The sequence below is a fragment of the Dendrobates tinctorius genome, unplaced genomic scaffold (genome assembly GCF_039654945.1).
Source record: "Dendrobates tinctorius isolate UK_male_01 unplaced genomic scaffold, ASM3965494v1 ptg000208l, whole genome shotgun sequence".
Taxonomy (NCBI): Eukaryota; Metazoa; Chordata; class Amphibia; order Anura; family Dendrobatidae; genus Dendrobates; species Dendrobates tinctorius.
In genome coordinates this window covers 2,939,755-2,966,335 of record NW_027361875.1, presented here as the reverse complement: position 1 = coordinate 2,966,335, position 26,581 = coordinate 2,939,755, and the positions used below count along the sequence as shown (strand labels likewise).

General features: G+C 46.0%; 1 protein-coding gene across 3 annotated transcripts in view; it reads right to left on the bottom strand.

Annotated features, from left to right (window-relative positions):
- EIF2AK4 (eukaryotic translation initiation factor 2 alpha kinase 4) overlaps positions 1–26,581 on the bottom strand; it is a 184,569-nt gene that overhangs the window by 73,310 nt on the left and 84,678 nt on the right. For all 3 annotated transcript variants that reach the window (XM_073554166.1, XM_073554169.1, XM_073554168.1), the window contains exons 13-19: positions 23,756–23,819; positions 19,736–19,825; positions 18,819–18,941; positions 17,537–17,641; positions 16,827–16,887; positions 16,498–16,577; positions 10,147–10,248 (exon numbers count right to left, since the gene is read on the bottom strand). In XM_073554166.1, the coding sequence (XP_073410267.1) occupies positions 10,147–10,248; positions 16,498–16,577; positions 16,827–16,887; positions 17,537–17,641; positions 18,819–18,941; positions 19,736–19,825; positions 23,756–23,819 (625 nt within the window). The remainder of the gene's footprint in view (positions 1–10,146; positions 10,249–16,497; positions 16,578–16,826; positions 16,888–17,536; positions 17,642–18,818; positions 18,942–19,735; positions 19,826–23,755; positions 23,820–26,581) is intronic.

Sequence of the window (26,581 nt, the reverse complement as noted above, 5' to 3'; positions counted from 1 at the left end):
CGCTTGCAGCACCCTTCTACAAAAGGTTAAGTCAGCAGAGGAGGATAGATTTAATCTATAGTGCTTAAAGAAGGTTGAAGGTGAGGCCTTACAGATTTGATCAATCGATACCTCTGCCTTTTCAGCCCAGGAGGTCACCACAGCTCTGGTGGAATGAGCCTTAATGCCGTCAGGAATCGGAACACCACTAGCTGAGTAGGCTACACTCACAAATGGCTTCCCTAATCCATCTAGCAATAGTCCCTTTTGAAACCCCATAGCCTTTCCTGGCACCCTGAAAAGCTACGAATAGGGACTGGGACCTCCTCCACTGGCTAGTGACAGATATGTATTCTAGCAGGGCTCTCTTGACGTCCAAACTATGGAATTTTTCCTCCCCTGAGTTTTTTGGATTGTCGCAGAAGGATGGGAGGATAATCTCCTGACCCCGAAGGAAATCTGATGCTACCTTAGGCAGATAAGCGGGGTCTGTTCTTAGTACCACCCTGTCCTGAAAAACTTGTGTATAGGGTGGATTCACTGAGAGAGCCTGCAAGTCGCTTATTCTACGGGCCGATGTAAGGGCCACTAAAATGATGGTTTTTAGGGTCAGAAATTTTAATGGGGAGCTGATGTAACGGCTCATATGGTTCCTTTGTAAGGGCCTCTAGTACTAGGTTTAAATCCCAGGGGGCTATTCTGGGTATTGGAATCGGTCTAGCCCTATGACAGGATTTGATGAATCTGGCTATCCACCTATTTGCTGCCAAGTTGCAGTTATAGAGCGCCCCTAGTGCAGACACCTGAACTTTAAGTGTATTTACCGCTAACCCCAGCTGCAACCCCGATTGTAAAAACTCCAAGATGGCACTAATAGGGGGTTCTTGTTCTAACGGCTTACCTAGGAACTGTAGGAATTTATTCCATGTTCTGCCGTAGATATTAGACGTCACCGGTTTTCTACTCTTAAGTAGGGTGGCCACCAACCCAGGAGAGAAACCTCTATCCCTTAAAAGCGACCTTTCAAATTCCACGCCGTCAGATGGAATCCTTTGACTTGAGCGTGGAATATTGGGCCTTGAGTTAGTAGGTCCGGGATTTCTGGCAGAACCCATGGATCGGAGAGGGACATTCTCCGCAGTAGAGTAAACCAGGGCCTTTTTGGCCAAAATGGGGTTATTAGAATAACTCTGGCTTGATCGCTCCTGATCTTCTTGACAACTGTTGGGATCAGAGCCACTGGGGGGAACGCATAGGCTAGCATGAAGTTCCACTGAATGTGCAATTCCACTGCCCATGGATTTTCCCTCGGGTTTAGTGAGCAAAACCTGTTTGCCTGTTATGCTTGTTGGCAAAGAGGTCTATCACTGGTTTTCCCCAAAGTTGCGTTATTTTTTGAAAAATGGACCGATTTAGAGCCCATTCTCCTTGCCTCAGAGTATTGCCGCTCAGGAAATCGACCTCTATGTTTTCTGCCCCTTTTATGTGTAAGGCTATTAAGGAGTGTAAGTGTTGCTCCGCTCTGCCAAGGATGTCGTCTGCTGTTTTCATTAGGGAGTGTGATCTTGTCCACCCTTGGTGGTTGATGTACGCCACCGTTACTTTGTTGTCCGACATGATGCGGACATTGCGACCCCTGAGTAGGGGAAAAGTGGCTTAGGGCTTTGTTCACTGCCCACAGTTCTCTCAGGTTGGAGGATGCCCCCATTTCTTGAGGCGTCCAGGAACCCTGACTTACGTGACCCCTTAGGTGTGCCCCCCACCCCGAGGAGCTTGTGTCTGTTAGAATCACGTCTGTCGTCTATTTGTCCCAAGGTATTCCTGAGGCTAAGTTTGCACTGTCCAGCCACCAGTTGAAAGAGTCTCTGGTCTCTAAGGAAAGCTCCAGCCTTCCTTCTAAACGCCCTCTTAGCCATCTTTGTGCTGATAGTATCTCCCACTGGAGTTGAAGGGTGTGAAATTGAGCCCACCTGACCGCCGGAATACAGGACGTCAGGGTACCTAGTAGAGACATCGCCTTCCTCAACGTCATCTGAGGTTGGTTCCGGGCAGCCAAAGCCATGTTCTGCACCTTCTCTATTTTGGTATCCGGAAGCAGACATGCCTGCACCCTGAGTCCAGGATAAATCCCAGGAAGGTCTGTTGCTTTAGGGGTTGTAGTTTTGACTTTTTAAAATTTATTATCCACCCTAATTCTTGTAAGGTGTCGGTCACCCGGCTCAACTATGCCGTACAGTGGTCCTCTGAGCTTCCCACTATGAGGAAATCGTCCAGGTAGGGTATTATGACCGTATCGTAAATCCGAAGGATGGCTGTTACCTCCGCTATGACCTTGGTGAAAACCCTCGGGGCTATAGATATGCCAAACGGAAGAGCTCTGAATTGGAAATGCCTCAGTACGCCTTGGATATAAAGCGCTACCCTCAAGTATTTCTGGTAATCTGGATGGATAGGGATGTGATAATATGCATCCTTCAGATCGACTACGGTCATAAAACAATCTTGATGTAGTAGCTTTATGGCCGTAGTCACCGACTCCATCTTGAAGTCTGATTCCTTATCCACTGATTGAGCCCTCTGAGGTTTATAATTGTCCTGAACGATTGATCCGGTTTCTTTATCAGAAAAAGGGGTGAATAGAACCCCCTTCCCTTCTGTGTGTCTGGGACTTCGTAAAGGACCTGCTTGTCTATCAGGTTCAGGATCTCCGCTTCCAAGGCCAACTGTTCTTCGGTCGCCTTTCTGATAGGGGTAACGACAAACACGGCTTTTGGCTGTCGAACAAAGGGGATTCTAAGGCCTTCTCTTAAGACGCCTAGGATCCAGGTATTGGAGGAGATCTTTTCCCAGGCCTGGGAAAAGAGTGCCAATCTCCCCCTTACTGGAATACTGGCGTCATTGTGGCGATTTTTTTGAGGTGGAGGTACCCCCACCAAACATAAATCCCGACTCTTTTTTCCTTTTATCCTCCCATCTTCTTCTGTCAGCCGGAGGATGCCCCCTATTGAATCTTCCACCCCTCCGAAAGGGCTGTCTTCTCTGCTCTGTCGGGAACCTGGGGAAGCCTTTTTTCCTATCGCTTGCCTTTTCCAGGATATCGTCTAAGTTCTTCCCGAATAAGAACCGACCATCACAGGGGAGGGAGCACAGTTTAGCTTTAGACTGCAGGTCACCTGGACAGCCTTTAAGCCATAGTGCACGTCTGGCAGCATTTGATAATCCTGCTGCCCTAGCCGTCAACCTCATAGAATCCGCTGAGGTATCTGCTAAAAAAGCTGCTGCCCCATGCAAGAGATACATATCTGCCAATATCTTCTCTCTTGGGACCTTTGATGCTAGCTTCTCTTCTCTTCTGCTATCGCCGGCTTTAATCCTCCCGCTGTAGCTTCCCATGCATGCCTCAAATATGAATCCACTTTCTTGTCTAGCAGGTCCCTAAGAACCCCTGAATCTTCCAGGGGCAGGGCCGATTTTTTAGAAGACCTGGATACCGCTGCGTCTATTTTTGGGACCTTGTCCCATATTTCCGCATCCTTGTGCTCAAAGGGTATTGTCTCTTAGAGGTGGAGGGAAGAGCTCCTGATTTTTCGGGTTTCCTCCACGCTCTCTCAATAAGCGCTTGGATCTTTTCGTTCACTGGAAAGGTCCTTTTTTTTCTCTCTTGGAGCCCCCCCAAACATAACGTCCTCTAGGGTTTTAGCCGCTTTCTCTTCCAGTAGGCCCATCGCTGTTCAAATGGCCTTTAGGAGAGCATCTGTGTCTTCTACCGGGAAACATGGCTTACCCCCTGTGTCGCTGTCTGAGGAAGACGCCTGTTCAGTTTGAGACGAGGCTGAAGAGGAATTTGAGGGAGAACTGATTCTTTCTACCTTTCCTCCCTTTTTTCCACAGGTTCTTAATTGAACCCTCCATTTCCGACCTAAGGGCCGATATCAGATTAGCCGCGAAACTAGGCGCTTCCTCCGCAATGGTCCGCTGAATGCAACTGGCGCAGAGGTCTTTCTGCCAGTCTCTTGCTAGGGCCGTTTTACATATGGCACAGTCCCTATTATTCTTCTTACTTCCCGCTTTTTTGAGCCTTTCCTACGGGGTCAAACATACAACAGAGAAACCCTATTAAGATAAATGCTAGCATTCACGAAGATCACTCACCACCCGTAATCAAGGGTACCGGACTAGGAGGCTGCGTCGGAGCACGTGACTTGAGTTCTCTGGACCTTGAGGAATCTCCCGACCTGCGGCTGCTGCTCGAGCGGCTTCCATGTTTGCGGCCGGAGGGCTGTGAGGGAGGCAGAGACAAGGACCTCTCCTGCTCTGACTCCATTCTTGCACCGCCTGCCCTGCCGCAGCTCCTCGTTTAAATGTGGCCTCCGTCCTGGTGGGTGTCTCCTCCCCTCCCCCCTGCGACCGTCGGCCAACCGCTTCAGAAAGCCGGCTGGCGTCACACCCGGCGCCATGACACCGTCGCCTTCTGCTGACATCAGTCGGCACACCCACAATCCTCTGCGCCGCTGACGTCAGCGGCCGGAAGATGTCCGCGTCTCTCCCCTGCCAGACGCCTGGAGGATCAAGACGCGGGCGCGCGCGAGGGGAGGGCGGCGCGGTGGGGGCTTCCAGGAGCCACCGGGATCCCACCTGCGCCCACACGAACCCAGAGCCCCGAAGGACCCCGGGGACTGTGCCTCCAGCACCGGACGGCCGGCGCTACAGGTAAGGCACCTGTTCTTCCCGTGCCGGGACGGGCCTGTGTCCTTTTTTTTTTTTTTTCCTTTCTTCGCCCATGACAGGCACCGCCAACAGTGGGATTCCTTCCAGGACAGGAACCCAATTGAAGCGGAGGAGGGGTGCCGCCCCTTATATCTCAGTAGGTTCCTGTCCTGGGGGGCGGATCCATCTCTCAGGTGTGCTGTCATGGGTGAAGGGAAAATAAGATTCTCTGGTCTGATGAGACTAAGATAGAACTTTTTTGGTGATAATTCTAAGCAGTATGTGTGGAGAAAACCAGGCACTGCTCATCACCTGCCCAATACAATCCCAACAGTGAAACATGGTGGTGGCAGCATCATGGTATGGGGGTGTATTTCAGCTGCAGGCACAGGACGACTGGTTGCAATTGAAGGAAACATGAATGTGGCCAAGTACAGAGATATCCTGGATGAAAACACCTTCCAGAGTGCTCTGGAACTCAGACCAGGCCGAAGGTTCCAACAAGACAGAGACCCCTCGCACACAGCTAAAATAACAAAGGAGTGGCTTCAAAACAACCCTGTGACTATTCTTGACTGGCCCAGCCAGAGCCCTGACAAACCCAATTGAGCATCTCTGGAGAGACCTGAAAATGGCTGGGCATGGTGGGCCATGTATAGCAGAAAGGGGATGGTGGCCATGTATACCAGGATGGTGGTTGTGGGGCCATGTATACCAGGATGGTGGATGGGGGGCCATGTCTACCAGGATGGGGATGGTGGGCCATGTATACCAGGATGAGGATGGTGGGCATCTATACCAGAATGGGGATGGTGGCAATGTATACCAGAATGGGGATGGTGGCCATGTATACCAGGATTGTGTGTGGGGGACCCCATGTATACCAGGATGGTGGATGGGGGGCCATGTATATCAGGATGGTGGATGGGGGACCATGTATATCAGGATGGTGGATGGGGGACCATGTATATCAGGATGGTGGATGGGGGCCATGTCTACCAGGATGGTGGATGGGGGGCCATGTCTACCAGGATGGTGGATGGGGGGCCATGTCTACCAGGATGGGGATGGGGGGCCATGTAAACCAGGATGAGGATGGTGGGCATCTATACCAGAATGGGGATGGTGGCAATGTATACCAGAATGGGGATGGTGGCCATGTATACCAGGATTGTGTGTGGGGGACCCCATGTATACCAGGATGGTGGATGGGGGGCCATGTATATCAGGATGGTGGATGGGGGACCATGTATATCAGGATGGTGGATGGGGGACCATGTATATCAGGATGGTGGATGGGGGACCATGTATATCAGGATGGTGGATGGGGGACCATTTATATTAGGATGGTGGATGGGGGCCATGTATACCAGGCATGGTGGATGGAGGCCATGTATACCAGGATGATTAAGGAATGGGGGCCATGTATAACCAGGATGAGGATGTGGATGGTGGCCATATATACCAGGATGGGAGGGGATATATACCTGTATGGGGACATATATATCAGGATGGGGGGGTATTTATATATATTCCAGGATGGAAGATATTACTCCTATAGCAGTGTCAGCAGCAGCTCCCGCCCCCATAACAGCATGTTATGACTACATTTTTTGCTTTCATTTTTTTTTCTATTTTTCTCCTCTAAAACCTACAGCATATGTAATTTTTGGGTGACTATTTAATAAACTTTATCTCGTACTATAATATTGGTTGCCCCTTTATTGGATTAATTATTTATGTTTCTGGCATTAATTCCAGTCGACAGACATTTTTCGGTTTTGAACTTAGTCTTTTTTTTTTTCAAAGGGGCTTTGTCCTGTTAATTCATGGTGGAGAATTTTTTTTGTAGGAAGATGTGGGAAAAATAAAGATAAATAGTTTCGGGGGGGGGAGGGGGGGGAGGGGAATGACATCCTGCTGACTTCCTTTAACTCCTTAGTGACAGAACCAATTTGCAGCTAAATGACCAGGCCAATTTTTACAATTCTGACCACTGTCACTTTATGAGGGTATAAATCTAGAACATTTTAACAGATCCCACTGATTTTGAGAATGATTTTCGTGACATATTGTACTTCATGTTGGGTGGTAAAATTTCTTCGATATGACTTGTGTTTATTTATGAAAATAAAGGAAATATGGCGAAAATTTTTAAAATTTTGCAATATTCAAACTTTTAATTTTTATGCCCTTATATCAGTCACAGAAAATACTTAATAAACAACAATTTCCCACATGTCTGTTTTAAATCAGCACAATTTTGGAAGCAAAATTTTTTTTGCTAGGAACTTATAAGGTTAAAAGTTGACCAGTGATTTCTCATTTTTACAACAAAATTTACAAAACCATTTTTTTAGGGACCACATCACATTTAAAATCACTTTTTAGGGGTGTACATGACAGAAAATACCCAAAAGTGACACCATTCTAAAAACTGCACCCCTCAAGGTGCTCAAAACCACATTCAAGAAGTTTATTAACCCTTTACGTGCTTCACAGGAACTGAAGCAATGTGGAAGGACAAAATTAACATTTAACTTTTTTTACAAACATTTTAATCAGAACCAATTACTTTTCTTTTCACAAGTGTAAAAAAAGAAAACGAACCACAAAATTTGTTGTGCAATTTCTCCCGAATACGCCGATATCCCATATGTGGAGGTAAACCACTGTTTGGGCGCACGGAAGAGCTTGAAAGGGAAGGAGCGCCATTTGAGTTTTTCAATGCAGAATTGGCTGGAATTGAGATCGGATGCCATGTCGTGTTTGGAGAGCCCCTGATGTGCCTAAACAGTGGAAACCCCTGACAAGCAACACCATTTTGGAAACTAGACCCCTTAAGGAACTTATCTAGATGTGTGATGAGCACTTTGAACCCCCCAAGTGTTTCACAGAAGAGCCGTGAAAATAAAAAATCATCTTTTTTTCTACAAAAATGATCTTTTCGTCTCCAAATTTTTATTTTCACAAGGGAAACAGGAGATTAGACCCCAAAGTTGCTTTGCAATTTGCCCTGAGTACACCGATACCCCATATGTGGGAGTAAACCACTGCTTGGGCACACGGCAGAGCTCCGAAGGGAAGGGGCGCCGTTTTGGAATGCAGACTTTGATGGAATTGTCTGCGGGCGTCATGTTGCGTTTGCAGAGCTCTTGATGTGCCTAAACAGTAGAATCCCCCAACAAGTGACCCCATTTTGGAAACTAGACCCCCCCAAGGATTTTATCTAGATGTGTGGTGAGCACTTTGAACCCCCAAGTGCTTCACAGAAGATTTTAGGCCGCAATTTTTTATTTTCCCAAGGTTAACAGGAGAAATTAGTCCCCCCAAAGTTGTTGTGCAATTTGTCCTGAGTACGCTGATGCCCCATATGTGGGGGTAAACCACTGTTTGGGTGCATGGCAGAGCTCAGAAGGGAGCACCGCTTAACTTTTTGAACGCAAAATTGCCTGGAATCAATGGTGGCGCTATGCTGCATTTGGATACCGGCTGATGTACCTAAACAGTGGAACCCCCCCAATTCTAACTCCAACCATAACCCCGATACACCTCTAAACCTAATCCCAGCCCTAACCATAACGCTAACCATAACCAAAACCGCAACACACCCCTAACCCTAATCCCAACCCTAACCATAACCCTAATCCTCAACCCTAACTACAAACCTGACCCCAACACACCCCTAACTGTTGTGAACTCATTTTCTGCTCCACCAGTTGAGAGTTCTCTTTCCGTTCTCCCTCTGGTGGTGACAGGAGGTAGTGAGGTTGGTTTAATTGGTAGTGATCTGCCACCTGATGATGAGGATAACGACTGGATCTCTGGAGTATCAGATTGGATATAAGACAGCCGACGCCCTATCCTGGTGCTGGTGATTCAGTCTACTTCTCAGGTCTTGGACTTCAGCTCTGTTCCAGTCTTCTCAAGCTAAGTTTTTTTGCTAATGTTCACACTTGCTTTTGTTGGTCTATTCAGTTTTTTGTGTGGTCAGCCAGCCCTGGCTGGGGCTGTGCTGAGTTTCCACTCTTATTTATCTGTATTTGCCAATTTGCCTTTTTTGTCCCTTATTAGATTGGCCTCTTTTTGCTCTGTCTCAGAATATTTCAGAGTGCTGATATAGAGGGAGAAGTCTAGTGACTTCAGGGTTAATTTTGCTATCAGAAGTGTTGGACATTATTTTTGTAGGGTTTTTGGCAGATTGCAGACAGTGTCTTTCCTTTCCTGTCCTTTCTAGTTTGTTTGGCTCCATCGTTTGCTCAGCCTATTTTCCTGCCTGTGTTTATGTTTTCATCTTGTTTCACAGTCAATACATGTGTGGGGGCTGTCTTTCCTTTGGGGTCTGCTCTGGGGCAGTTAGTCTTCCCCTTTTCTTGCTTTAGGCTTATGTAGTCCTCCGGTTGTGACGAGGCGTCTAGATTCATCGTAGGTACGCTCCACGACTGCTGCTAGTTGTGTGGTTAGGATCAGGGATCTGCAATCTGCATAGTTACCAACCTCTCTGGTTTTCTGAGACTTAGCTTGTGTTGTTTTTTCTCCTCGGTGACCCATTCATAACACCTAACCCTAATCCCAACCCCAATCCCAACCCTAACCCTAATCCCAACCCCCTAACCCCAATCTTAACTTTAGCCCAACTCACTTTAGCCTAACTTTAATCCTAATGGGAAAATGGAAATAAATATATTTTCTTTATTTCATTATTTTTCCCTAACTGAGGGGGTGATAAAGGGGGGGGGTATATTTACTTTTTTTTTTTTTTTTTATTTTAATCACTGTGATAGACCCTATCACAGTGTCAAAAATGAACCAATAGGAAAAATCTTCCTATTGTTGCCGAGTGCCGGACAGCAGATCTCGGCAGGCGCACTGCTTATACGCCCACCATTTTCTTACCGGAAGAAGACGCTGGCGGCCATGGGGGAAAGCAGGAGGACCCAGGGACACCAGGAGGTACCGGGGGAGATCGGGGACCCTATTTCTCTCTCCTCTGATGTGCGATCACATCAGGAGAGAGAAATTAAATGGCAAATCTGACCCATTTTTTGCGGTCTCCATTATACGGTTAAAAACAGTGATCGCAACACCAACCTGAATCATCTTCTCTGGGGTCTCTGCTACCCCCTGCAGCCAAGACTCCGGAGAAAATCCAACTCTGGGGGGCACTATACACTTAAACCTCAGTGCTGTGGTTTAAGTACCCTTAACTGCCGCGGTGAAAAGGTGCATCGGCGGTCGTTAAGGGGTTAAAAGCAAAGAGCTCATTGCGATACTGATAAAAAGAAATAATAATAAAGTATGTAGCTCTGCTTTGTTGAAATACATAATGTTTAATACATGTAGGACCAGCATTTTCACAACTTGATCGACAGCAGTATTTACCGGAGAAAACATTGTTGTATTGTAATGTATTCAATTACAAATAACCAAATAAATTATTATATACAACACTTAAGATACCTGTCTCAGCATGCCCAACACAGAAATCCTTTCAGAGCTCGTGTCCATAGGTTTATAAGACATTTCAAAAAGGATTATCCCCAAGCTGAAAAGATCAACTTTCTAGAACAGAATAAAACATCAATTTTTTAGTTAGATGACATATCGGAAGTAGTGCAAATCCCCAGTTACCAAAAAGAGGGATTTTTGGGTTCTTACCGTAAAATCTCTTTCTTGGAGCCTTCATTGGGGGACACAGATTACCATGGTGTATGCTGCTGCTGCTAGGAGGCTGACACTATGCAAAACAGGAAAATTAGCTCCTCCCCGGCAGTATACACCCACCGACAGGCACCAAGTACCTCAGTTGGTGAGAAAGCAGTAGGAGAAGCAACCAAAAACTCTCAAAATATGTAGCAACCCAAAAAGGGACTCGAAGACCCAACACGGTAGAACTTAAACAGGGAGGGTGCTGTGTCCCCCAATGAAAGCTCCAAGAAAGGGATTTTACGGTAAGAACCCAAAAATCCCTCTTTCTTTATCGCCTCATTGGGGGACACAGATTACCAAGGGACGTTCCAAAGCAGTCCTGAGGGTGGGAACAGCAATAAAGGAACGAGAAGGAAGGGCTTAGATCGGCCGACATGCTACCGCTGTCTGCAGCACATTCCTACCAAAAGCTGCATCAGACGAGGCCTGGGTATGAACCCTGTAGAACCTCGCAAACGTGTGCAAAGACGACCAAGTCGCGGCCCTGCAAAGTTGTAAAGCCGAAGCCTGGTGTCGAACAGCCCAAGATGCCCCTACAGCCCGGGTGGAGTGGGCTTTCACTCCCGGAGGCGGCCGTTTCTCCTGAAGGTGGTAAGCTTCCAGAATGGTAGAACGAATCCAGCGAGCGATTGTGGATTTGGATGCCAGAAGCCCTTTCCGGCGACCTTCAGAGATGACAAGCAGGGAATCGGATTGACGAAGCAAAGCGGTTCGGGCAAGGTAGACCCGCAAGGCTCTCACTACATCCAGTTTGTGGAGCGACTTTTCCAGAGGGTGGGCAGGCGCAGGGCAAAAAGAGGGAAGGACGATATCCTCATTAATGAGGAAAGGGGATACCACCTTTGGAAGGAAGGAGGGAACTGGCCTGAGAACGACCTTATCCTGATGGAGGATTAGGTACGGGGAATGACAGGATAACGCCACCAGCTCAGAAACTCTCCTAATGGATGTGATGGCGATCAGAAAGGTTACGTTCCATGAGAGAAGGGGCAGAGGGATGTCCTAGATAGGCTCGAACGGCGCCTTTTGAAGAGCGCCAAGAACGAGATTGAGGTCCCACGGATCTATCGGAGAATGATGAGGAGGCGCCACGTGGGCGACTCCCTGGAGAAAGGTCTTAACTTGCGGCAAGGGGACCAGATCCCTCCTGGAAAAGAATCGACAGAGCCGATACCTGGCCCTTGAGGTTACTGAGGGAAAGGACCGCATCTAAGCCGGACTGGAGGAAGCCAAGAATGGATGGAATGGAGAAAGACAATGGGAAAACATTGTTATCGTCGCACCAACGGAAAAAAGCCTTCCAGTACCTATGGTAAATGCGGGAGGAGGCTGGTTTCCTAGCTCTGATCATGGTCTGGATGACCTGGCTGGAAAAACCTGATTCTCTCAGAATCGCGGCCTCAAACTCCATGCCGTTAAACTCAGAGACTGAGAATTCTGGTGGTAAAGGGGGCCTTGAGAGAGAAGATCTGGACGGTCTAGAAGCCTCCAGGGGACGTCCGCGAGCATGTTCACCAACTCCGCGCACCACGGTCGTCTTGGCCAGTCTGGAGCCACCAGAATTACTGGGATTCCTTCTGATTTTATTTTCTTGACCACCCTTGGGATCAGGGCAAGGGGAGGAAACAGGTAAGGAAAGTGAAACTGGGACCAAGGAAGTACAAGAGCGTCGCAACCGACAGCTAGAGGGTCCCTGGACCTGGCTACGAAGTGAGGAACCTTGTGGTTCATCCGAGATGCCATGAGATTGACGTCCGGGGTGCCCCAACGCTGGCATATCTGATTGAAGACTGTGGGGTGAAGGGACCATTCGCCTGACGCTAGGCCCTGGCAACTCAGGAAGTCGGCTGCCCAATTTTCCACCCCTGGAATGTGAACGGCGGAGATCGCCGGAACGTGATGCTCTGCCCAACGCAGTATCTTTGCCACTTCTGTCATTACCTGTCTGCTGTGAGTACCCCCCTGGTGGTTTATGTGCGCTACGGAGGTGGCGTTGTCCGATTGAATGCGAATGGGTTTGCTTACGAGGAGAGGCTGCCAGCGAAGGAGGGCAAGGAAGATCGCTCCGATTTCCAGAAGTTTGATGGGAAGAAGAGTCTCCTGGGCGTTCCAGCGGCCTTGGGCCGTTTTCCGATGGAAAACCGCTCATCCTAGGAGACTGGCATCGGTGGTGATGACTTGCCCCTGAGGCGGAAGAAAGGACCGTCCCTGGAGAACTTACGCCGGTAATGTCCACCAAGTCAGAGATTGCCTTACTCTGAGAGGCAGGAGAATGGGGCGATCTAGAGAAACAGAGGTCTTGTCCCAGGCTGAAAGGAAGGACAGCTGGAGAGGGCAAGTATGAAATTGTGCAAAAGGCACTGCTTCCATGGAGGCTATCATCTTTCCCAGGACCCTCATGCAGGACCGAAGGGGAATGGGCCTTAAGCGTTTTAGGGATCGGATTCCCTTGCAAAGGGCTGAAAATTTGTCCCTCGGTAGGAACACCTGGGCTAGATTCGTGTCGAATTCCATGCCCAAAAAGGTCAGACACTGAGTAGGGTGCAGGATGGACTTCTCTTTGTTGACTATCCATCCAAGGTGGTCGATAGTATCCAGGGTTATCTGAAGACTTTGAAGGCAGTCTAGACGGGACGAGCCCTTGATCAAGAGATCGTCCAGATAAGGGATGATGAGAATCCCCCTGGAGCGAAGGATGGCCATGACTGTTGCCATCACCTTCGTAAAGGCATGGGGAGCGGAAGCTAGGCCGAAGGGAAGGGCCGTGAATTAATAGTGATTTTCCTGAATCGCAAAGCGGAGATATCTCTGATGTTGCAAACAAACAGGGATGTGAAGATAGGCATCCTGTATGTCCACAGAGCAGAGGAACTCTCCGGGTTCCATCGAGGCTATCACTGAGCGCAGGAATTCCATCTTGAAGTGGAGGATCCTCACGTGGCGATTGAGCAACTTGAGTTCCAAGATTGGACGAAGGGAGCCATCTTTTTTCGGAACTACGAAGAGATTCGAGTAAAACCCTGAAAACCGTTCGTTTGAAGGAACGGGAACGATAACTCCGGCGGAAAGAAGTGAGGAGACGGCCTGAAGGAGCCCTGGAATCTGGGACCGCTGTCTTGGTGGACGAGACAGAAAGAAGCGTCTGTTTGGGGGGGGGGGGGGGAAGAAAATTCGATCTTATATCCGGATATGAAGATTTCCCTGACCCAAGCGTCGTCGACAACGGACAGCCATGCGTCCATGAAAGAGGAAAGTCTGCCTCCCACCCTGGAAGAGTTTCCAGGTGGGGGTGACCTGTCACTTGGAGGAAAATCTACCGGACCGGGAGCCTGAAGACCTGGAGGGTTGGCCTCTTGATTTCCAGCGGGGAGCGGGTTTATACAATGGTTTTCTCCGCTCTCTGGAAGTGGGGGGCTGGTCCTGCTGGGATGATCCTTCTGTGGAAGAGAAAGGGCGAAAGGACCTAAACGGCCGAGCAGCTTTTCTGTTGAAAAACCTTCTAGGCCGAGACTGGGGAAGGGAGGTACTTTTACCACCAGTGGCATCTGAAATTATCTGATCCAGCTTGGCGCCAAAAAGCCTAGAACCGTGAAATACCAGGTTAGTGAGCGACTTCTTAGAAGTGGTGTCCGCACTCCATGACTTGAACCAAAGGATACGGCGTATGGCTACTATGTTGCTGTTAGCTCTTGCTATGCACTCGGCTGCGTCCAAGGAGGCGGTCAAAAGGCATTTACCCGCATGATTAATTTGGTCTGCTAAATCTGCCAGCTCGTCCTGAGGGGCTGCCGCTAAGATGCCCTTGCAAAGAATTTTTGCCCAAGCTGAAATGACTTTCGCCACCCAGGCGGAGGCGAAAATAGGACAGAGGGAGGCGCCGGATGCCTCAAAACTTGACTTAGCCAGCGATTCTATTTGCCTGTCTGGTGGAAACTGGTGGATCCACCTCGGGAGCTTTGGTCCATTTTGTGAGTAGATCCGCATCGAAGGAATATAGCACATCTAAGTACTTGCGGCCTGAGAAACGTTTCTCAGGGTGTTCCGTGTTTGGATAAGGAAATATCAAACTCCTTGTGATTGGGAAAGGTTCGAGAGGGAGGTTTCGCTCGCTTAAAGGAAACAGAGCATTCCTGAAGGGGTGCCTTATCCTCCTTCATTTTGAGGGTTTGGAAAATAGCCGATATGAGACTATCAACCATGTCCCGTGTTTTAGACATGTTGTCTGCGTCTGAGTCAGATCCCGATTGGGAATCGTCTGACCTAAGGGCTTCTTCTGATGAAGGAGACGAGGAACGTAGCCTGGGTGAAGCGGAAGGACTTTGCGAGCTGGAAGAAGAGCCAGACAGAGCCCGCTTCCTAGAACTCCTACCCGGCCTGTCTGTCTGAAGGTCGCGGTCAGGTGCGGGCAACTCACCTTGAGAGGCGGTCGGCGCACAGGTGGCTGTAGATAGCTGAGGTAAACGTTCTAAGACCTGGACCAGGGACTGAGACACTTTAGTCAGGTCAGAGACCGACTGAGACATTGCAACGGCCCACTCTGGGGGAGGTGAAGTGCTCTCATTTTGGGACTCGGAGTGCTCCTGAGGGGCAGACATAGTGGAAGGGCTGCAGGACGGACAGAATGGGGACGACTGACCTGACGCCCATTTCTTTTTACAGCGTGCGCAGGCGTAGTGAATAGCGGTGGGTCTAGAACAGAGAGCCCTTGTAGGGTTGGGCATATGTGTACTCTGCGGCAGTATGTCCGCACGAATCCGAGAGGGAACTGCCGCGGGGAGCTAATTGAATCCTCAGGACAATAGCAGAGCAGAGCCTACCGAGGTTCAGATGCGCAGCAGGACGCCGCTGTGTCCCCCAAGCAGAGATCAGTTGAAGGGAAGGAACGAGATCCCAGAAAAGACAGTATAACAATAGCGGTGGGCGAGGCTTAACAGCTGAGCCGCGTGATTGGATGAAGACTGCGGGAGATGCGGTTAAGGAGGGACTGACAGCGCTGAAGAGAAAGTAGCCCTGTGATGGGCTAAGAAAGGCGCGAAGAGAGAGCGCACAGAGCGGGGAGGAGGGAGCTTTCAAAGTGAAAGCGAAAGTGAACATAGCGGTTTCCACCCAAGTCTCAAGTCCGACGGCGCACCCGGAGCCCGCAAAGCCGCCAGGATAATGAAGGTACCGGGTAAACCGCTGCCCGCGTAACCCACTGCTGAACTCCCGATGACTTCCATGTGGAATGACTGCAGGGCGGGAGTTTCAAACAGGGGACCAGAGGAGCCTGTGGGACGGCTGCAGGGCTGGATGCGTCAGCTTTGTTCCATTTTTGAATGTGGGGCTGGAGGGGGCATTCAGACAGCTTACCTGACATCCCTGAAGAGGATGACCGCAGGGGCCCACGAATAAAGAGCAGGCCACTGGGAGAGAAGATCCTCTGTACCCGCACCATGTCCGCATGGTGCAGAAGACGGCGCCAACCTCTTGCTCGAAGGGGAAAAGTCAGCGCTGGTGACCGCTGTCTTCCTCCCAGCCCTGTCCCGGGAGAGGGGTGAGGAGGGGAATCGGCTAGGACTAGCCACCTGTCATCAGCCCATAGCACCCGAGGGTGATAGGGAAAAGGTCCTGCCTGCGGTACTGAGAGTTGCGATGTGGGCAACACCACATTGCTCGCTCCGCCGCCTGATATGGGATAGCAGGATGAACTTACACCCTGTTTCCCGACACTGAATCCTGAAAAATAAATGGAAAAAAATTAATACACAACTAAACCCTAAAAAGGAAAAAAGAAATCATTAAATGCGGATCTGGGGAGATCCCGGTCCGCCTCCTACAGACACTAAGCACAAACTGAGGTACTTGGTGCCTGTCGGTGGGTGTATACTGCCGGGGAGGAGCTAATTTTCTTGTTTTGCATAGTGTCAGCCTCCTAGCAGCAGCAGCAGCAGCAGCATACACCATGGTAATCTGTGTCCCCCAATGAGGCGATAAAGAAATGAGCAGCATAGTCTAGATATCAATCTACTGATATATACTAAGATGCCCAGATAACCGATCCCCTATTCTAGGTCCACGCTCGTGAGTTCAAGAACGACATCCGGACCTTCACATTATTAATACCTGATTATAGGAAGCTTTGGTGTTCCCCTGCACTTCTGGGCTCACATACAAAGCTGTGCCCACCATGCCAGTGAGTTTTCCTAAAAGTAAAAGAGGTTTAAAACTATTAGAATAAAAAATTACAGAATTAAACAATTTGTATATAATAACAATAATAATCTTTATTTATATAGCACAAACATATTCCGCAGCGCTTTACAATTCAACAGTTATTGTACAACAGTCATAACAAAGTTAACGATAATACAATAATTAATGCAAAGATAATATAACTACCGTAATAGAAAGAAAACAAATGGAAGAGTTTCCTAAGAGAACAAAGGAATTACCTTCCGGGTCAACTTTAGCAAGATCACAACGAACTTGGTCCTCATCTTGTGTTGATTCGGTCTTCAAAAAAGAAAAAAAAAATTGTGGCAGATTTGTTACAAAAAATGCCTCAAACATCAAATCCAACTGAAGTTCATCAAATTAATTATGCCTTAGACACTTTCATGCCTGATATAACTCTTAGGTTCACCACTGCTTTTGCGTTTTTTTTTCTGTTTTAAAAATGGTTCTAAAATAGTGACTGTTTTGTTTGCGCTACTTTTTTTGTACTTCACTTTTGTTATTCTTAGTTATTGGGTTATTTTTTGGCAATGGTTTAAAAGTTGTAGCCTAATTAAACATTTGCGACTTTGCAAAAAGTTTGCTTTTCTTTAAAAGAAAATATATATATTTTTGTGCACTTGTACTCCAGTGGAGTATAAAATCTAGTTTTATTTCTGTTGCACAGTAGAAGACTATCATGCCATTTTAAAGGAGAGGATGCAACAACTAATTCTGCATGAATTCGTGCGCACTTGAATCTGCGGATTCTTGCTGAAACTTTCAGCAGAAATTATGAGACATGTAAACATGTCCTAAAAAGGGTGAATCCGTTTCCCAGCTTCTAAATTCAGTCATCTTTCCATTAATAAAAAACGTTTTTATCCATCTGTGATGGTATAACTAATAAAACCGTAGGGGTCAGATTTGCTAAAATATAAGTACTTACTTTATAGGCTGGATGATCTGTAGCCAGACCAAAATCCCCAATCTTTACATGATCCTCTGAATCCAAGAAAATGTTAACAGGCTTTAAGTCCCTGTGTATCATCCCCTGCAAGTGAAAGCAGTACACCATGTGGAGTCACTCGAAACTTTAGTAAAAGCCATATTAAAAAAAAAAAAAAAAAAGAAAAGAAGATGGGCATGTCACACACAACAGCGGCCGGCGTAAGTTGTCATTTATCCTACAGATCTTTCCTGTATCATTTTTCCTACAGACATTTGTGCCAGTTCTACCATCAACATGAAAGCAGCGCTGAGTGTGAATGTTTCCATCAGACACATCTGTTGTAAAAAAAAAAAAAAAAAAAAAAACTGCACGTCTGATTCCATTATATCAATATGTGATCCAAAACAATTTTTGTGCCGATAACTACAATAATAAACCATCTGTCTCACCACAATAGCCATGGCAGGAGACCAGAAACAACACAATTGAAACCACCAGTAAAATTACTTTTACTGACCATAAAAATAAAACAATATTACAAATAAACTGAATAACCTCCATTGTAGGACACAATCAAGGCTATGCACTCCTTTAAACACACAGTATGCAATCAAGAAAAATTAGAAAAATAACTGGCAATTGTAAGATATATGTGTGTGGTGTGTGTGTGTGCGCGTGTGCGTGTGTGTGTGTGTGTGTGTGTGTGTGTGTAAAACCAAATCCCTCTGGTCACTTAGTACACGTGAGGAAGAGAGTATCCTCCACTGACAAATTTGCATGTGGCCCAGCAATACACCCTAACCCCTATATGCCAGCGAACAGAAAGAACGCCCAATAATTCATCCCCAATTGTTAGCGACCAAGTTACAGACAAAAAAATATTTTCTAAATAACTCACGTGTGGAATGTATGCTGCGTGTCCCTCACCCCGACGCGCGTTTCGTCCTCTTCTTCAGGGAGCGTGTCCGGGACGAGGGAGGGCAGGCCTTTTAAATAACCTTGCACCAATCAGGTGCTTAACTTCACAGCACGTGTCAGACAAGAAAGGCCTTCCATGTCTGTTTCCAGTCTAAATCCTTGCGAAGGTGGAGAAAACCAAGTCATAAAATCTGGCAATAAAACGTCCACTAGATGAGAAAATCCTCTAAGCCACCTCTGCCAGACTATTAGAAGTTTAAGGTTCTCCTAACACACAGCCACAGCAGTTTTGCTGAATTTTAATGAAGGGACATAAAGAAGTCACAGCAGGTAATAAATTAGGTCTCTGATTTATACAAACCTGTTCATGAATGTACGCCAGTCCATCCAATATTTCTCTAAACAACCGCCAAAGGCGATTATTGTCCAGATATAATCCTTGATCTATTGTGTCTCGTAAGGTGCTCTTCTCACAATATTCCATCTAAGAGATAATGAAAACACATCCAACATATTTATCAGCAAAATATAAGAGCAAGCACCGCTTATTGGGCTGCACGGAAATGGAGGGGTTAGGATGGAGCTAAGATGTGTGTGCAATTTTACTTTGTAAAACTGCAATGTAAAGGATTTGAAAATAACCTAACCCTGCGGCAGCCAGGCGACCTAACCCTGCGGCAGCCAGGCGAACTAACCCTGCGGCAGCCAGGCGACCTAACCCTGCGGCAGCCAGGCGACCTAACCCTGCGGCAGCCAGGCGACCTAACCCTGCGGCAGCCAGGCACCATAGTCCTCCAGTAGATGAACGAACATAATCCAGCAGTTTTCCAGCAATCTCCAAAAACAAAACTTGACTATCGAGTATTGTATTGCATGCCTGCTGCTCGGTCCTACTATGCCCCAACATCATCTGTCAATGGGGAGGGAGGAGAGGTGGGAGCCCCCAAAAGACATTATATTGCTGAGAGTTTGCAGAGTTCAGCCAACTTTAACGTGTATAGGAGCTTTATCTATAGAATTAAGTGATAATCAGCAATTAGTAGCATTGTAGTGTCTGACCAGTTTAGCTACAACTAGACAAAAAGTTATATATCTTGGGGTTTAGCGCTCACCTTTTACCTAACGCAAACAGTCAAAATCACAGATCCTACTACAGATGACAAAGTCAGCTCCGAAATAGAGCTACTTGCATGAAATGTGAATGTGTAAGTCATTACCTGCAGAATAGATTTCATGAAACAAGAGCAAAAAAATGCAATTCTCACAGTATAAGCATACCTGGATGTACAGATAATGCACGCTCTGAATGGACATCTCATACGGGGAATCTTTGAGCCCTTCTGATTTTTCCACAGCACACTCTTCATCCTGTTTAAATTGACAGTCAATAATGAGAGAACACATACATAACAGGCTGGGATATCCCTGAGTGACAAGGATAGCATTGCTGCCAAGCATTGCAGCAGACACTACAAACTGATAGCTATAAACATACAAATTTGGAGGCAGATTTTTTACAGTACTTTTATAATTTGGCTTTTTTTCTTTACTCCCTGGTAAAAGCCCTTTTTGTACAGTCTATAGGGTGAACATGCTGCCACTAGGAGGCGGACAATGAGAAGTTAGGCGTTTGCATCTCCCAGTAGTTATAACACTCCAGAAGCTGCTGAGCTGAAAAGTCTGTAGCAAGCAGTGAAAGAAAAAACTTAAAAGGGGTTGTCCCATTCTTAAATCAATATGTTCCTCCTTATAAAAAAATAATAACGGATACTCACCTCCGCAGCAGGCGTCGCTCCAGTTTTGTTGGCACTGGCTCTCCCGAGGGCTCATGTGATATTGTGTCACGCGAGCCCTGCAGCTAATCAGTGGCCACTTCACTCTTTCCTCCTTTGGACAAATCAGACATCCGGAAAAAGAGTGAGTGCGGCTGCAGCTCTGACCTCCTCTGGATGACTGATTTGTCTGAAGAAGGAGGAGAGTGTGAAGCGGCCGCCGATTAGCTGAAGGGCTCGCATGACACAATCTCACAAGTCCCTGGGAGAGCCAGTGCCGATATCACTTTAATGGCGTGTGCACAGGAGGGAAGTATAGCTATTTTTATTTTATAAAGTCACAGTTATTGAGAAGGACTTGTCAGAGTAGTGGATGACCCCTTTATTAATGAATACATGTATTGAACGCCATAGAGAAACCATGGAGTGTAAAAAATGGTGACACCTGTAAAGAGAGAGAGAAAAGAAAACAAATGCACCCTGCAAAAAACGAGAAGCAACAAATATGTGAACAGTTTGCACAACCTAGGAGGTGGAAGCTTTGTGATGACAAGGCCTAGATGCCCCCACTGCTGGGTAGAATAGGTCATCTCACGGAATGGAGACACCTGGCCCTTATAGATTTAGGCCTGGTAAACCGAACCCAACAGGTTATGGTGGCTTCAGATCAGGGCTGTGGAGTCGGAGTCGTGGAGTCAGAGTCGGTGCTCATTTTGGTGGAGTCGGAGTCAGTATAAAATGGACCGACTCAGACTCCTAAAATATATAATAAATTGGGTACAGTAGTTCACTGCAGAATGTGCTGAATATTTTTTCATAGGAATTTGGGAAAGTTATGAAATGTCCTATAAATGGCTGATCTATTCCTGATCTAAGGCTACATTCACACAAGAACAGGTTCTTGCTATTGTAACGGACAATGCTTCAAACATGATAAGTAGCAACAGCTAGAAGAAAATTTAGGGTATGTGCACACGCTGAGGAAAGGGGTGCGGATTTGGCCGCGCGGATTTTGTAAAATCCGCAGGTAAATCCGCAGGTCAAAAGACCTGCGGTTTATCTGCGGATTATCCTGCGGTTTGGCCCTGCAGTTTCACCATCTCCACAATAGTGGAGATAGGAATCCGCAGAAAGAATTGACATGTCAATTCTTTCTGCGGTTTCAAAACCGCAGCAAAACTGCGCGGAAAAATCCGCACCATCTGCACTGCGGTTTTTTATTCCCATAGGGAATAATGGTACTGTACACCGCAGCAAAAACTGCTGCGGACCCGCAGCGGCCAAATCCGCTGCGGAACCGCAGCAGAATCCGCAGCGTGTGCACACACCCTTAGGATTCAGTATGTTTGAGATGGAAGGCCACAGTGCTGTTCATGTAACTGAGGAACAAACAGATATTACAACAGAAGAACAGCAAAATTATACTTTAGAATTAGATGATCTTGTTGAAGCTGCTTCAAAACACTTTCCTATTCATCACATGCACTGTGTTGTGCACACGCTGCAGCTGGCAATAAGAGATAGTTTGCAAGAGGAACATGCTGTAAATCTGATTAGAAAAGTGAGGAAATTGGTTATTGCCGCCAGAACCCCTAAAATTGATTCCATCTTGAAGAGACGTGCTGGGAAAGGGGCAACTGTCGATCAAGGCACTCAGTGGGGCAGCACTTATTTAATGATTGAGCGATTGCTTGAACAAAAACCGTTTCTTATAGATATGACGAACCCTTAGGTAACCCTAAATGAAGGTCAATGGACACAGGTGGCTGAATTGAAGGAATTGCTTAATCATCCATTTACCGTGACAAAAAAAATTACAAGCTGAGGATTTAACTCCTGGCATTTTCATAAGGGAGTGGAAGAACTTGCTATTTTGCATGTCCCAAAGAGGAGGTTTAATCGATGATGGCATATCTGCTTCAATGAAACGGAGAGATACACAGCTATTGGAAAATAAAAATTTTCCGGCAGCTGTTTATGTGGACCCAAGTCATCGTATACTGCTTGATGATCAACAGCTTACTAAAGGAAAAGAAGCACTGACTGAGGTAGCATTTAGGATGAGTGGCCCACAGGAGGACTGCCAGGCGCAAGAGGACTTGGGTCCTGACAGTGCTACTGCTGCCATATCTTCATCCTCATCAGATGAGGCGTTTGACTTTGACAAGTATTTGGATGACATGGAGCAGGCAAAGCGTTGCCGCAAGGAAAAAGATTTCACTCCGTCTCCGATAGCAAGCAGATTGACCAGATTTCAGCAAAATGTTTCACTTGCTCTCAAAGAAATAGAAAAATTCAACCGTTCATCAAAACTGACTGCAAGAGGCAATTCCTTTATACCCGGAAATTGTTAGAGATGTGGCCCATGTGGTTACGGCTTTGCCTCCAACCCAAGTTAGTGTAGAGAGGTTGTTCTCTAGACTTAAAATTATTAGGTCAGATTTGAGGTCATCTATGAAGGAGGAGGATCTGATGGAGGCAATGCTATTTCTTAGAACAAATTCATACACTGCACAAATGTTATTTAGTATGTTTTTGTTGAAAACTGTTTTTTGCCACTTACGTAGTGTATTACATAGTGTTATATATTATATATATATATATATATATATATATATATATATATATATATTCGATATTACATATTTACAATTTATTACAGTTTTTTGTGTTCTAAAGTTGTATTCCAATAAGTATTATGTTCTATCTAAATATCTTGATTATTGTATCATAAAAATGATTAAATGTCTGATGTTCACATTGTACTACAATAAATTTTTCACTTAAATATAAGCAATATATGTGGGAGTCAGAGTCGTGGAGTCGATGTAAGGGAAATTGAGGAGTCGTAGTCGCAGGTTTGGCTTACCGACTCCACAGCCCTGCTTCAGATGCTGACAGAACATGTCTGGGACTCTCTGGACATATTAAACGGGAGTCACACAACTATAATGAAGCTGTTTAAGAGGAGTATGTGAATACAGAACTGACTATATGCAAACTAGTAAGGGACATTTCCCTGCAATGAGATCAAGCGGGGAAAAAGGAGAGCAACACCTGAATAAAGGTGGGGTGCGATAACAATGAGGGCATTAGGTGTAGAGCAACCTTGGGAAAATTCATTAAGTGGAATTTAAAAGGATAAGGCAGCCAATACTGACATCTGATGGCCACCAGAAGCAAACTTTCTAGCAGAATAGGCATAATCAGATACTGCAGAGGGGCTCAGAAGGATTTACTGTAGTATCTAAAGGAACATACTGAGGTCCCATGGTGCTGTGAGTTGATGACATTTAAGGGCTGCACAAACCACTGCTTGTAAGAAGGTGCCTACTGCTAATTTAAAATCAAGAGGAGTACGCAAAAAGGTAATTATATTTCTTTGGTAAATATGTAAAAATAATTTTCTTGCTTTCGTCGCTGGAATCAAGGTCTCGGTCTGTACATTATTCAAATTAGGTGGCAAAGACCTGATGACAAAATTATCTTTAGCGAAAAATACTGGCTATAGCAATGCAGTCATTACCTGATCAGGACTGTTCTCATCCTCATTTTCAAAAACAATCTCACTATCAGAGTCTGTTCCTGGTCTGTGAATACAAAAAAAAAAAAAATATTGTAAATGCAATTCACAGAGCTGAATCATATCAATGATCTATATATAGGTGACAGGTTTTTGTGACATCATTATTTCAGTGACTGCATACATCTACAGGGGTTGGACAAAATAATGGAAACACCTAACGTTTTGGCATCATAATCTTCGAACATGTTATAAACATGCAAACCGTGACATATGGTAATATTTTGTAGTTGATTATTTGTGTTATGTGATATGTGTATGTAAACTAACTGTTTGTTTTGCAGAATTGTAAGAACATTGATGAAAACCTGATACCAATGGCAGACCTCTCGGATTTTCAAAGAGGCCAAATTGTTGGTGCTCGTATGGCAGGCGCTAGTGTAACAGAAAGTGCCCGAATGCTTGGCGTGTGAAGAGGTACTGTCTCCAAAGTAATGACTGCGTTTGAAAGAGAAGGAAAAACGTCCACAGCAAAGCACAGGTCCGGCCGAAAGTCGAAGTTGACTGAGAGAGACTGTCGGACTCTAAAGCGAATTGTGAGAGAGGATCGCAAGACCACGGCTCCAAAAATCACCACTGACCTCAATGAACACCTACAGAACCCAGTTTCCACGAAAAATGTTCGTCGGGAGCTGCACAAATCTGGATTCCAAGTTGCCCACTGGGTTTTTTGGAAATGAGGAAAATAAATGTCTCGACACTGTTACCTTTGCTTCATCTGGCACAATCGATATGGAGACAGATTAAAGGGGTGGTTGGATTTGGGGATATTATAGCTGAAATGCCCCTATGGAACAATGACTACCTTCCGGTGCTACTTGAACATCCATCTGCTGAGTTTTGGGCTCAGTATAGTGTCTCTACGATAGGTGATCTATATGATCATGGAACTTTGGTGTCCTTTAAGCATTTACAAGTTAATCGCAGTGTCCCGAGATCCCAGTTTTTCCGTTATTTACAACTAAGGTCAGCTTTTCAATCGCACATGAGATGTATAGGTATAAATAATGCCATTTCGTCTCTACCCTTGATAGGGATCCTCAAATCACAGGGCCCTCAGGGTTTAATCTCCTCTCTATATACATATATGTTGTCAGTGGGGACAGAATGTGCCTTAGATTCCGTTAAGAAGAAATGGGAGAGGCTCATCCCAGATGCACAGGGTGAGAAGTGGGAAGAAATCCTGGAGTCACCAATCTGGGTATCTCCATCTGCCAAAAACAGGATGATACAATTGTATATTATTAATCAATCATATTTGACTCCAACTCGACTCTTTAAGATGGGCCGGTACCAGTCATCGGAATGTTTGGGATGTCACTCAATAGATGCAGACTTTATCCATATGATCTGGTGCTGTCCTGTTGTTGTGCAATACTGGGGGGAGATGACATCATTATTGGCATCTTTGGTACAAACCACTGTTCCCCTTGAGCCGCTGATCTGTATATTTGGAGTGTGGGATGAGGAGGCATGGGGTCATTATGTTGGGATTTTTCTACGGGAGACGCTGTTTATGGCACGGAAGGTACTAGCATTACGGTGGATGGGGAATTCACCTCCTTCTCTTGGGTCCTGGATCACTTTAGTAAATTCGATTATCCCATATGAACGTACGCTGTATGAAAATAGAGGGTGCCCGGGTAAATTCGAAAAGATCTGGGAGAGGTGGAACTCCTCTCACCTCACTTTGCAGAGCGGAGATCTCGCACAGTAAACAGCTCATTATGTAGAAGTAGGCTGCAAAATAATTTATGTTTTTGGTAGACGTAGATATAGTTTAGAAGCTAGGCAGGTTTTATTATTGACATAATAACACAATGCTATTGTGACTGAATTGGTATTATGTTTTGCTTTATTTATATACAACTGATGTACACATTATGCTTCACATTTTCATGTTATCTGAGCATATGTATATTTTGTATCAAGCTGAACATCATATACTAAAGGAGTGTATTATATAACTGCTTGTGGTTTAATAAACGAATTTAAAAAAACAAATCTGGATTCCATGGAAGAGCTGCAATTCGAAAACCGCTGCTCTCAATGACAAATGTTTCCAAGCGTTTAGAGTGGTGTAGAAAACTCCAGAATAGGTCTCTCGAGCAGTGGAAACATGTGATATTCTCAGACGAATCATCGTTTACCCTATTAACGACCTCCGGCCGAGTGTACGTTTGGAGACAGCCGAAAGAAGCATTCCATCCAGACTGCCTTCTCACAACCGTAAAACATGGCGGAGGTTCTGTGATGATCTGGGGTGCTATTTCGTGGAGATCCGCCGGGCCGATGATATCCCTTCATGGAAGAATTAACAGCCGAGATTATTTAGGCATTTTGGGCGACCAAGTGCATCCTATGGTTCAAGCACTGTTCCCGGAGAGGAACGTCATCTTTCAGGATGATAATGCACCAATTCATACAGCTAGAATCGTTAAAGCATGGCACGAGGAACATTGTAATGAAGTTGAGCATCTCATCTGGCCCCCACAATCCCCAGACCTCAACATTATTGAGCATTTATGGCCGATTTTAGAGATTCAAGTTAGACGTCGATTTCAGCCGCCATCGTCGCTCAAAGAACTGGAGGGTGTTTTAACTGAAGAATGGGCTACAATTCCTCTGGAAACAATTCACACCTTGTATGAATCCATACCTCGGATAATTGAGGCAGTAATCGCTGCAAAAGGTGGACCTACACCATATTAAACTAACCTTTGCTGATGTTTCCAGGTGTTTCCATTATTTTGTCCAACCCCTGTATGT